Genomic DNA, 14016 nt, shown 5'->3' with positions numbered 1-14016 from the left:
TGGATCACAGAACTCACCTGACATTCTGGAGCTCGGAGGTACTGGGCTGCGCCAGGCTGCCTCACGTGCCAGCACATGTAAAGGCTGGGACTGAGAACAGACCATGCCAAGCAGGGCTGCAGTGCCTGCAGCTCTAACACTCACAGGTAGTAACCCAGCCAAGCAGGCCCCTCAGCCCCAGCTTTTGTGTGTGCCTTCAGCCAGGACCGTGGAACTCCAACATGGTCTCCCACATGGGTGGCAGAGTTCGCAACCCTTGGACCATCTTCTACTTCCCTCCCAGTTGCATTATAACAGGAAGGTATCGGAAGCAGAACAGCTGGGACTCAAACTGGTGCTCCAATATTGGATGATGGCATCACAAGTAATGGCTTCACTGGCTGTGCCACAGTGTAGTCCCCTAGTTACTCTTTTACTCTACATCCCTAAAGTAACACACTTGAAAGATAACAGCATTAAAAAAGTTTTATGCAACTTTTTAAAAATAATTCTGGCTAATAATCTAGGAACAGAAAAAATACTTTCAAAAATTTTATCATTCACTTATAGTTTAATTTAATAATAAAAATTGCTTCCAAGGTTTAGAGGAAAACCTTTAGAAATAGTATCTCTCCATTATGCTCAGTGAATTAAGTCAATTTCAAAAGAACAAACACGGTATATTCTTTCTGATATAAGGCTACCTTCATGCAAATTATAAGATCAATAGCCCTGTCAATACTATTTTTGCTGCAACTCATGGGCTTTGATTTTTTTTTATTTTTGTTTCTTCAAAATAGTTTTCCTCTTATTAAATTCTTCACTGACTCATAGATCATACAGTAGCATCATTTTCCAAGAAGGTTATTGTTTTCTTTTTCATTTTTTCAGCAACACATTGGTCATTCAGTAGCATTTATCTAACTTTATGGGGTTGCAATTTTTTTAACTTTATTCCTGTTGTTGATTTTGTTTTATGGCTTCTCATTTAAGGGAATGTACAGAAACTGTGTAATAGACTGTGAAACCCAGATGTGAAGATACAATGCAGTATGCATCTCCACTTCCAAATCCAAAATGGACTCTCAATGAAACTGTTGGCTATATCTTGATAAAAGGATGCTGGACTGTCTGCCATTGTCTGTACCTGCAATGTAGGATACACTTAAACAGCAGAATAATGGATTTAGGATTATTTACAAAGGACTATACTATTGTAATAATATGTGGGAGATCAGTTATGGGGAGGGAATTTGGGGAGGAGGTAAGTAAAATCCCAGAGCCTATGGAATTGTATCATAAAATTACACACACATATATATATATATGGGCGCAGTGCAATACGCTAGTGGCTAAAGTCCTCGCCTCACACGCACTGGGATTCCACACAGGTGCCGATTCTAATCTCTGGGGACAGAGATTGTTACACTATCCCCCACTTCTCACAGCTTTTCCTTCTTTGCCTCAATCTAAGCAATTAAACAATGGGACATTAGCTGTTGCATTTTCTGTTCCGACTAAATGACTGCAGAATCAACAGCAGTGAATACATATTCCACTAATGTCCAACAAGAGTTAACTATTATAAAAATGAAAAATTATAATGGTGACTTGAATTGTGCACAACATTCCCAGAGGCTAAGTTACCATCCTAAAAGACACATATAATAAAGAAGCCAACATAGCTTAATTCATTATATCAAATATATAACTTAACATCTTAAGGTATTTTATTTTTAGATATTACATTTCAATTCTTCCTTTAACCAAAACAAAAACTCCGATGTATAAAATCATTTGCACAGAAATGTAAGTTTCGTGAGTGCCTGACACTCAAGTGCATCACACCCAAACCTAATTCCCTCCACACCCTATGCCTTCTAATAAAATGCCGGACTGACTCAAGAATATCAACGAAATACTTCACAACGTGGAAAACCAATCACTCTAACTTCTCTAACTTGAAATATTAAAAGGCCATTTACTTGTTCTCAGACAGACATTCATAACCTCTTTTTCTACTTAAAAGTATCTCATTCTGGGCACTGCATGGTAACCTAGCAGTTACAGTCCTCTCCTTGTATGCGCTAGTTCTAATCCCGGTGGCCCCACTTCCCATCCAGCTCCCTGCTTGTGGTCTAGGAAAGCAGTCAAGGACAGACCAAAGCCGTGGCACCCTGTACCCACATGGGAGACCCAGAAGAGGCTTCTCGCTCCTGGCTTTAGATCAGCTTGGTTCTGGCCATTGCAGCCACTTGGGAAGTGAATCATTGGACAGAAGATCTTCTCTGTCTCTCCTCCTCTCTGTATAACTAAATATCCAATAAAAATAAACCTTTTTTAGCAAAAACACATTTAAAAAATATTTTATTCTACACTTTCTGCCTAGTGTTAGGTTCCTGCTTTAAAATAAAGTAGCACATAAAAACAGATATACTATAAAGAAGCCAAAAGGGCTTATAAATAGGCTACTACGATGCATTAAAATATAACTCAAGATGGTAAATGAATACATGAATATGATGAAATCACCATCATATATCATAAGAGGATTGCAAATTGAGACATCAATGAAATATTAACAAGTATACCTTATAATGCCCCAAATCCAAAACACTGACAATACTAAATGTCAACAAGGATACAGGGCAACAAGTACTCTCATTTATTGCTGATGGGGAAAAAAAATGATACAGTCACACTGGAAGGCTGTCAGTGGCTTACCAAACTAAAGATATTGCTACCACACAATCTAGCAATCATATTCTATGTTTTACACAATTAGACATGCACATCCACACAAAACTTTAAACATAGATGTCTGTAATAATTCTATGTATGATAACCGAAAGTTGGAAACAACCAAGACATCACGAAATAGGCCAATGAGTAAACTTTGGTACAACCAAACAATGATATACTATTGAGGCTAAAAAGGAAGGAGTCACCAAAGAGAAGTCACCATGAAAAGCAGAAGAATCTTTACTGCATATAACGAAGTGAAAGAAAGCAATCTGCAAAGACGACATATCATATGACTCAACTGCAAAGTATTTTTTTAAAGACAAAATTATGGGAAGTAAAAAGATCAATGATTTCCAGGGGTCACTGATATTTTATGGGGTGAAAACAGAACAAAAAAAAAAAGATAAGGCAGTGAAATTATTTTGCATGCTAAAGTAATTGTGGCCACAAGTCATCAGACTCATACATGTGTCCAAATTTAAAGAGTACATAACACCAAAAGCAACAGTCCAATGTCAACTACAGACATTGCACAACAATGATGCAATGTAGGCTCAGTGAGGGTAACAAATGTGCACCTCGGATGCCAGTGGCTGATAATATAATGGTGGAGATGTGATGCTGGGGACAAGAGGTAATCGGCAATTTATGTATTCTTGGCTCAATTATCCTGGGATCATTCACTACTCTGAAAATGCTTTACTTTTTTAATGCTGAGATTATATGCACAAATGCAAGCGGTTTTCAAAAAGCTCATGGGAGGGCCAAGGCTATAGCATAATTGGTTAAGCCACCACCTATAGTACTAGCATCCCCGATTGGTATCTATTCCACTTCTGCTCCAGCTCCTTGCTTGTACATCTGGGAAAGCCTAGAAAATGACCCAAAAGTGCTAAGGCCTCGTATCCATTTGAGAGACCGGAAAAACTTTCTGGGGCTCCTGGCTTTGGCTTAACCCAGCCCCAAACATTGCCGCTATCTAGGGAGTGAACCAGTGGATAAAGATCTCTTTTACATTCTCTCCCCATACCAACCTGTAACTCTGCCTTTGAAATAAATAATTCTTTGTTAAAATCACATTTAAATTGCTTGAAACAAATGAAGGAATCAACACAACATATCAAAACTTTTGGCACACAATCAAGGCAGTGTTAAGAGGTAAGTTCATCTCAATCAATGTTTATGGTAAGAAACTAGAAAAAAGTGCCAAGTAAATCAGCTAACCCAACAGTTGAAGGAACTAGGAAACAACACCAAAGCAAACCCAAGATTAGTAGAAAAAAGAAATAGTCAAAATAAGGGAGGAAATAAACCAACTAGAGACCAAAAGAACTGTACATAAGATCAATAAATCAAAGAGATTGTTCTTAGAGAAAATCAACAAAATAGACTCTCCACTAGCCCAAATAATAAAAAAAAAAAAAGCAGGGAGAAGATACACATCAATAGCATCAGAGATGAGAAAGGAAACATAACAACAGATACCTCAGACATGCAGAGAATCATTAGGAACTATTTCAAGCAATCATATGCAAACAAATCAGAACACCTAGAAGAGATGGCTAAATTTCTGGACACATACAATCCACCAAAATTGAATCAAGAAGCAATTAATCTAAATAGACCAATGACATGCACTGAGATTGAATTGGAAATTAAGGCACTCCCTACCAAGAAAAGTCTTGGACCAGATGGCTTCACTGCTGAATTCTATCAAACGCTTCAAGAGGAACTTATCCCAATCCTCCACAAGCTTTTCCAAACAATTTAAAGAGAGACAAATCTTCCAAACTCTTGCTATGAAGCCAATGTCACCTTAATACAAAGCCAGATAGATAAACAACAGAAAAAGAGAACTACAGACCGATATCCCTGATGAACATAAATCCTCAACAAAATACTAGCCAACAGGATCCAATAGATCATTCACCCGGATCAGGTGGGATTTTTCCCAGGCATGCAGGGACCGTTCAACATTCACAAATCAATAAATGTGATACATTACATCAATAAAATGAAAAATAAAAACCATATGATCCCCTCAATAGATGCAGAGAAGGCATTTGATAAAAGCCAACATTACTTCATGGTAAAAACCCTAAGCAAGACAGGCATAGAAGAAACATTCTACAACACAATCAAGGCAATTTATGAAAAACCCAATGCCGGCATCATTCTAAATGGGGAAAGATTGGAAGCCTTCCCACTAAAACCTGGAACTAGACAGGGATGTCCACTGTCTCCACTACTCTTCAATATAGTATCGAAAGTCCTTGCCAGAGCTATTAGGCAAGAAAAGGGAATCAAAGGAATACAAATTGGGAACAAGAAACTGAAATTATCTCTAGTTGCAGATGACATTATTATGTAGGAGAGCCAAAATACTCAGTCAAGAGACTACTGGAACTCATATGAGACATTGGCAGGGTAGCAGGATACAAAATTAATGAACACAACTCGATGGTACTAGTGTACACAAATAATTCCATGACTGAGAAAGAAACTGTAAGTACAGTTCCCTTTAAAATAGCAGAGAGTAACCTTAAATACCCAGGAATTTAGCTGCCTAAGGAAGGCCTCTCTGATGAAAACTATAAAACATTTAAAAAGGAAATAGAAGAAGATCTTGAAAAAATGGAGAAACTTACCATATTCCTGGATTGGCAGGATCAACATCATCAAAATGTCCATATTACCAAGAGTAATACACAGATTCAACACAATCCCAATCAAAATCCCAACAACATTCTTTTCAGAAATAGAAAAGATGATGCAAAAGTTCATCCAGAAACACAAGAGACCACGAATAGCCAAAGCTATCCTGAAGAATAAAACTCAAGCTGGAGGAATCACAATTCCAGACCTCAAGACATACTACAGAGCAGTAGTCATCAAAACAGTCTGCTACTCGTACAGAAACAGAGAAGAAAATCAATGGAACAGAATAGAAACACCAAAAGGGAGCCCATACATATATAGTCAACTAATCTTTGACAAGAAAACTGGAAACAATCTAGGGGGAAAGCCTGGTCTGTTCAACAAATGCTGTTGATACAAATGGATAGCAGCTTGCAGAATTAAGAAGCAAGACCTGCACCTGTCACATTATACAAAAATCAGCTCTAAATGCATTAAGGACCTAACTCTACACCCAGAAACTGTCAAACTATTAAACGAAAACAGGAAGCATTCTCCTAGAAATAGGAGTAGGAAAACACTTCTTAGAAAAGACACCAAAAGCATAGTCAAAGACAAACAAATTGGACGACAGCAAACTAAAAGCTTCTGTACAGCAAAGGAAACAATTAACAAAGTGAAGAAGCAATGGAATAGGAGAAAATTTTTGCACACTACACAAGTGATAGGGGACCAATATCCAGGATTTACAAAGACCTTCAGAAATCCAGGAACAGTTAAGAAAAAACCCTGTGAAAAAAATGGGCAAAGGAAATGAACAGACATTTGTCAAAAGAACAGATCCAAATGGCTAACAGACATATGAAAAGATGCTCAGGCTCTCTAAACCTCAGAGAGATACAAGTGAAAACCACATTGAGGCACCACCTAACTTCAGTCAGATTGGCATACATTCAGAACTCAACTAACAATACCTGCTGGCATGGATGTGGGGAGAAAGGCACCCTCCTTCACTGCTGGTGGGAGCATAGGCTAGTACAACCAATACGGAAATCAGAATCAGTATGGAGAGTGCTTAGAGAATTGCAAATAAACCTGCCATATGACCCAGCTATCCCGTTCCTAGAAATGTATCCCAAAGAAATGAAAACTGCATATGAGAAGGTGATCTGTAATCCTATATTTACAGTAGCACAATCTACAATAGCAAAGACATGGAAACAACCCAGATGTGCGTCCAAAGAGGAGTTGTTAAAGAAACTTTGGTACATCTACTCCATGGAATATTTCTCAACCATTAAAAATAATGAAATCATACAATTTGCAACTAGATGGTTCCACCTACAGACCATTATGCTCAGTGAAATAAGTCAATCCCAAAAAGACAAACACCATACGTTCTAATATAAGGAAACCATCATACAAATTAAGCTTTTTTGTTTCGTCACCCACACATTGGTTATTCAGTTGCGTTTTTTTCCGACTCCATCCTGCTGTAATTTTTGTTGTTGCTGCTTTAACTGCATACTCGTTGTTGACCTTATTTCGTGGCTTCTAATTTGAGGGAATGCATAGTGATGGAGTAATGGAGACCACCATGTCCACAGGTGAGGATACATTGCATTAAGCATCCCTGCTTCCAGGTCAGGGATGGACTTCCTGTGAAACTGTTGGACATGTCTACACAATGGGATGCTGGACTGTCTGACATTGTACCAGCAATATTGGGGCACACTTAAATAGCAGACTGATGGAATTATAACTCCTTATGAAGGACTGTACTCTTGTATATGGGGAAAACCAGTCAGGGCGTGAGAGTTTGGGCAGGGGGAAATCGCAGACTCTACGGAATTGTACCATAAAATTCAAAATAAAAAACAAAAATTCAAAACAATTTAAATATCCCTATACCAACAAAACCGTATATTGGAAAATAATAAAAATAGTAATATTAATTCAAAAATAATCTCAATTATTATAAAAGAGCATAATATTGGTATTTATAAAATAAATTACAGTAAATGTTTTCATGCATATCTTAATTTTTCAAGATATATAATTATTTTTCATAGAAGTAGTAAAAGATATCTCACTTTGCATAGTTAATGTTTTGCTTAAAGCATGTTTATCAACAGCTAAATCGTGCAAAAGGTAAACAATTGGAAATAGTTGACTATTATATTATTTCTTTAAAAACATTATTAATGAAGTTGAAATGTGTTTGAAATGCAAACTATCATTCTTAGTTACACACAAGAAAATAGCTCTGATTTCTTTTCTTGCTGCTATATTCACATATGTATATATGGAAACCTCCAGAAAATATCATGCTATAGGACAATAAATGCATGGTAAAATGATATTTTTAAAAATTTAACTTATTTAAACTAAAATATTTATATTTTAGTAAATTCAACTACTATTGAAACATTATTCATATGTCATTGTTATTGCTAGCTTAATATAATAAGAACTACTCTTTTAGTCCAAAGAGAGGATTTCCATTTTAATCTTCATCTCATAAGATTTTACTGTGGTGTTTGTTTATACGTTCTGGCTTCCAAAGATAAAATAGTCATCATTAAAAATATTATGGGAAACATATTTCTAAAAGCCAAAGCAGTGAAGCAAACATCAGGAAATAAAGCAAACATTGGCAAATAAATATAAAGAATACTTGTCATACAACTAAGAGTTATCTACCCAGAGCTATTCACCCAGTACACTTGGGCACACGTATTTCATTTGCAATTTGTCAATAAAATTAAAAATATTAGGACTATTCTATTCTCACTTAACCTGAATATTATTAAACATTCATTGGCATAAGCTACTATCTATTTTTAAATATTTAATGTTTACAACAAATTTTTGTTTATAGTTAATAATAACCTACGGATTTTATTTTGAAAATGATAAAACAGTTCCAATGGCAGATTATTTTAAAAGCCTATGTAGGGCCCGGCGCCGTGGCCTAGCAGCTAAAGTCCTCGCCTTGAATGCCCCGGGATCCCATATGGGCGCCGGTTCTAGTCCCGGCAGCTCCACTTCCCATCCAGCTCCCTGCTTGTGGCCTGGGAAAGCAGTTGAGGACGGCCCAATGCTTTGGGACACTGCACCCGCGTGGGGGACCCAGAAGAGGTTCCTGGTCCCAGCATCGGATTGGCGCGTACCAGCCCGTTGCGGCTCACTTGGGGAGTGAAACATCAGATGGAAGATCTTCCTCTCTGTCTCTCCTCCTCTCTGTATATCCGGCTTTCCAATAATAATAAAATCTTAAAAAAAAAAAAAGCCTATGTAAAAACTCCATAGAAAGATGTTTTAAACTTAAGTCACTTTCAGCAAATAAGCCCATTCCGGATCATCAAACCAACAAGGAACATGCTATCAATGGTGTCTGCATTAATGCTTTACCTCTAAGCCCAGTAAATTATTTCCCAGAACTCTAAAACATAGTAAAAGTTTCACCACGGAAAGAATAATGGACCACAAACTGAGTTACCGATAAAAATTATCATCTTTGTAGGGTTGTATCTAAATGTGAATTCAAGTCATTACATATTCTTTATTTAAATATGAGTAAGTTATTTAACCTCTTTCCAACACATTTTTCCCTTTTGAAAGTTGGTTAACACATACTTAATTATTGTAACTACTGAATATGGTAAATGCATTAAAATTTTTAAATGAATGTACACTTTTTAATGCTGCAATTGATGTCTTAATTAAAATGCTTAAAAATACATTAAAATGCACATTATGAAAAACTATATATATGGATCTCATTTTTTTTGCTTCAATATAAAGCTGTCTTTAAAAGATTTGTTTTTTAAAATGGGATCCAGAGGCTGGCATGTTGTCTCAATAGGGTAATCTTCCACATGCAAGTGCCAGCATCTCATTTGGGCATTGGTTCATTTCCCACTTGCCCACTTCCCAGTCAGTTCCCTATTTATGACCTGGGAAAGCAGCAGCAGAAGGTCCAAAGCCTTGGGATCCTGTACCTACATGAGAGACCACGAAGAAGCTTCTGGCTCCTGGATTTGGATCAGCTCGGCTCCAGCCATTGCAAATGCTTGGGGAGTGAACTAGGGAATGGAAACTCTATCTCCCTCTCCTTCTCTAAATCTGCTTTTCAAATAAAAACACATAAATCTTTAAAAAAAAATAACATGAGATCTACACAGTTATTTCATAATCTGCATTTTCCTTTAAATTTTGAAAACCCTTGGCATATATTAACGGCAAAAGAAAATCCCTAAGTCTGTAGGCTCATTTACATAGGCTCATTTACATAACAAAGCAACAGGTGCAGTAGTTCATTTTTACTACAAGAAGATAAAAATGAAATATTTTTATTGAACATTTATTGCTGGTAAGCTGGTAAGTTGGTAAGACTATCACCCTTCCTGGAACATTATGATAATCTTAATTGTATGACGATTAAGAGGTGGGGGGGAAATCCGACTGGTCAGTGCCTCCATGATTTGAGCAGTTACACCTGTTGGGCTACTTCAATGTAAACTCTGTTTCCTGTTTAACTGGGAAAGGGTAAGAACGGCTAACACACTGATGAAGTACTGCGAATTAAGGTGAATAGACGAAACACACAGACTACCAAAATGGTGCATCAACATGAGGTGGCTGCTGGTGGCTGACCTTGCTTGATTCTCTTTGGATTACATTTCCCTGTCCAGAATGGCAGTAATGTTCATTTTCACTTGTACCATATCATGTTACAACTCCATGGTGGTTGAAGGGGAAGGATGAGTTTTGTTTCACTAGGCTGAAAAGGGAACGTAAAGCTCTGAGATTTATTTCATGCAATCGTCCAGAGACATGCCTTTTTGCCAGCATCTGAAACAGTGTTTGGTTAGTTTTCAACTAAACATCAAGAGTATAATCTCTTTCATACAGACATTGTGCTTTGGAGTGTTTGGATCATATGTACCCAAGTCAATTTTAATATACCCACCTCCTCTTCTTACAATTCCACGTCTCACTAACAATAAAATACACCTTCAGGGGCCCAGGTGTCACTTAATTCTGCCTCAGTCACCTATTTTTTTGCAGCTAGCAAGTGGCCACAGCGTCGAACACATTTATTATGCTCAGGAGTACCCTGCAGGCGTCATGTAATGGCCATGGCTTGTGACAAAGGACATGACCTTTCTATCTGAGCCAGCTTGATGGCTCACCAGCCATGACTGAAACACCTACATATCAAGGGCTTCTTAGTGGACCCACAGCATGCCAAATTCTATGAATATTAGTTATATTTTGAGAAACCCTAAGTATGAAAAAGTGAAAGATTATCGAGTGGTTCAGCTTACACTCATAAACACACAGCCATGTGCTCTAGGAGTATATAATGCAGACAATCCTCAGTGATTGTACATACACACATAAACATAACGATACCACCAGCAAACCATTTCCCCCAGGACTCCTGTGAAAGTCGATTTTAAAACACTTGCCACTCTAAGTATTCACTTTTGTGTTAATATGTTTCAAACTATTGCTTGTAAAAAAAAAAGGCTTGATTTCCTATTTTAGTTCTGATATTAACACTCTTATCAGCATTTAGCACTGTGACATCAAGTGACAAAAGGCTTATCTAGTGTTTCCCCAAGAACAAAACAAAAACAGTATCTGCTATGGCTTATCCTCTCCTTCCTTTTCCACCTATGGGGCAGCCGTAAGGAGAAAGCTTGGCCACCCATTAATTTGCATCTCCTTTCCAAGTCCAAACAATGATACAATGGGAAACCACAGCTGTTGCCTGTGGTGGACTTGCAAGGTTCACCCCTATCCCAGGCACAGAATTTGACTTTGACTTGACCAACGTCCTCCTGCAGCCCCGTGTCTCTGCTCTGCAACTTATCATTGGGTTCTCCAGCTTAAAAACAATATCCGGGAAACATTATTGGGTGAGATGGATGGATGGACGGATGGAAGGAAGGAAGGAAGGAAGGAAGGAAGGAAGGAAGGAAGGAAGGAAGGAAGGAAGGAAGGAAGGAAGGAAGGAATGAATGAATAGATACATAGATAGAGATAAATGGCAGCTATGTATATATCACAGGTCTATGGAGAGGAGAACATTTAGACCTGGGACCTGAGGACAGGTTCCATTCAGATCTCGGAGCTGAGCTGAACTAGACAGACACACACACACACACACACACAGACACACACACTCAGGTGCAAACCTCACTCAGGAGAGGGAGGGGCAGGAACAGCGAGCAGAGGTTAAATCAGACACCAGCCAAAACAAACACACTTCCAGAACTTTGGGCGGCTTCAGAGACCTGGCAATGGCCGGAGAAGCAGAGATGGTGTTAGTTTGTATTAGGGGGAAAAGATGGGAAGAGCTCCCAGCACGGGATGAGGGGGTGAGCTGCGGAGGAGCCTGGTGTCCCCTAGAGACAAGGGCGTCGCCGCCAGCCCCGGCTGCCTGCGAGGCCCCTGAGATCTGGATTAGGCCTCCTGATCTCTAGAAGCAGCCCCGTCTTCGCACTCGCAGCCCTGCACACACACACTCACACACACCCGCCCATTCCCAGGGACACTCTCCTCACAGACCTCCAAGGACAAGACGGGCGGGGACGTACCTGGTGCAGCGTCTCAGCGGGCAGCTGCGACGCCTTGAACAGGTCAGCCACGGGACCAGCAGCCGCGGTGGCGGCTCCTGGAACGACCCTGGCGGCCTCAGGGAGCCCGGTCCCGGGGCCCCCGGTCGCAGTGCTCGCACAGCGTGCGAAGAGCTCCGAGTAGCACTGCTGCTCGCCCTCGCTCAGCAGCAGCGGCAGCCCAGAGCCGCAGCCTCCGCCTGCCGCTGCCTCCATGAAGCCTGCAACCGGGCCCAAACGAGCACTGACCCCGACTAAGGTGCAGGCGTCGCCGCGCCACAGCCACAGCCACCGCCTTGGCCGCCGTCGCCGCCGCCCCCACGCCTCGCAGCTGCCGCGCGGCTGCTTCCTCCTGGTTCGCACCGGCCCCGCCCCCGGGCTTGAATGTTGTGCCTCTGCCGCGCGGCACATGGAGACAGGCGCTGCGCCGACCAATGGCAACCTGGGATCCCACTCAGGCCCCGCCTCGTAGCAGGCCCAGCCCCGCCCCTCGCCAGGTAACTAACTGTGCGCCCTCAGCCCACCTGCGAGCACTGCCAGGTGGGAGACCTGGGAAACCTGGGAGACCTGGGTCCGACTGTTTTCCAAGCTCTCCAAGCACCAGATGGGAGTCTTTGGTTCTTCCCCACGGCTGGCAAGGAAGCCTCCAGACCCACCTGGAGACTAATGATTTTCAGTGGCTTAAGAACACTGGTTTTCTCCCCCGACATGCCTTGCCCTTCCCAGAAGCATAAGAAATGAGTTTTTCCTTCTTCTGTAGCAGTACTGCTTATGTGCTGAAAGCCAGATAACAGAGATGTCCATACGTACACTGTTCCAGCGCATGCAGAGTAGTGATAGAGTTAGATCACTTTCTCACCACAGATACGGCTCCAATCTGGAGTTGAGATTCAAGGAATAACACTGACTACTATGAAACACTGCAGTAACTGGAGGGGTTTTTTAAGCTCTTACTGTATATCATTTGATCCAACCTCTGATTTTGCACATGAAAAATCTATTGAGTTCATCTCTATTCATTCTACACACTATGTCTCTACTATACTATGTAGATTTATATACTAGGGGCTGAAAATATGTTTCAGTAAGACAGGGTCAACACCAAAAGGAGCACTTTTGGTAGGAAAACAGGCATGCTTTAAAAAAAACTACATATTTGTCCAAATTCATAGCAAACAGCAATACTAGAACCCGCATCAGTACTAGACCCACAGCAGTACTAGATCCACATCAGTACTAGAACCGACATGAGTACTAGACCCGCATCAGTACTGGATCCACATCAGTACTAGAACCGACATGAGTACTAGACCCGCATCAGTACTAGACCCACAGCAGTACTAGAACCTGCTTCAGCACTAGATCCAAAGCAGTACCAGGACCCGCATCAGTACTAGAACCCGCATCAGTACTAGATCCACATCAGTACTAGAACCGACATGAGTACTAGACCCGCATCAGTACTAGACCCACAGCAGTACTAGGACCCGCATCAGTACTAGACCCACAGCAGTACTAGAACCCGCATCAGTACCCGGACCCACACTGTCACATTCCCGGCCATTTGCCCTTGCCCTCCCCCTCCCTGTTCCTCCAGCCCCATTTCTCTCTATTCTAAACCATACATAATGAATTTTTTTTCCAATGTGCTCCCTTCCCCCGTCCACCCCACCAGTGTTCTAGCCACTTTGAAGAGAAAGCTCAGAAAAGCAATCCCATAAAGAAAAATGCTTGCCCCACCACAGCACTGAATGTCCCAGCATCAAGCCTGCATCTCTCTTGCAAAAGAAGCGAGTTGTGCAAATTAACATCCCTGGAAAGAGCTGCACAAATTAATTTATCTAGCAACCCTAGGAAGCACTAACCCAAAGGTAAAAGAATTGGGGGCAGGTGTTTGGCGCAGCAGTTAAAACGCTGCTTGGGAATGCCAAATCCCTTAGCAGTATGCCTGGTTTGAGTCCCAGGTGCTCCACCTGGGATCCAGTTTCCAGATAATGCGCACCCTGGGAGGCAGGAGTGATAATGC

The 14016-nt window shown here is 40.7% G+C and overlaps 1 protein-coding gene across 8 annotated transcripts in view; it reads right to left on the bottom strand.

Annotated features, from left to right (window-relative positions):
• The window catches only part of REPS2 (RALBP1 associated Eps domain containing 2), a 238279-nt gene extending 225953 nt beyond the window's left edge, over positions 1 to 12326 (bottom strand). For all 8 annotated transcript variants that reach the window (XM_058658823.1, XM_058658826.1, XM_058658827.1 and 5 more), the window contains exon 1: positions 11973 to 12326. In XM_058658823.1, coding sequence (XP_058514806.1) covers positions 11973 to 12206 — 234 coding nt within the window. In that variant the 5' untranslated portion in view covers positions 12207 to 12326. The remainder of the gene's footprint in view (positions 1 to 11972) is intronic.
• Between the last annotated feature and the right edge of the window lie 1690 nt (positions 12327 to 14016).

This window comes from Ochotona princeps, chromosome X (assembly GCF_030435755.1).
Source record: "Ochotona princeps isolate mOchPri1 chromosome X, mOchPri1.hap1, whole genome shotgun sequence".
NCBI lineage: Eukaryota > Metazoa > Chordata > Mammalia > Lagomorpha > Ochotonidae > Ochotona > Ochotona princeps.
The sequence above is the reverse complement of the archived record's forward strand: the minus strand, read 5'-3'. Positions and strand labels throughout refer to the sequence as shown.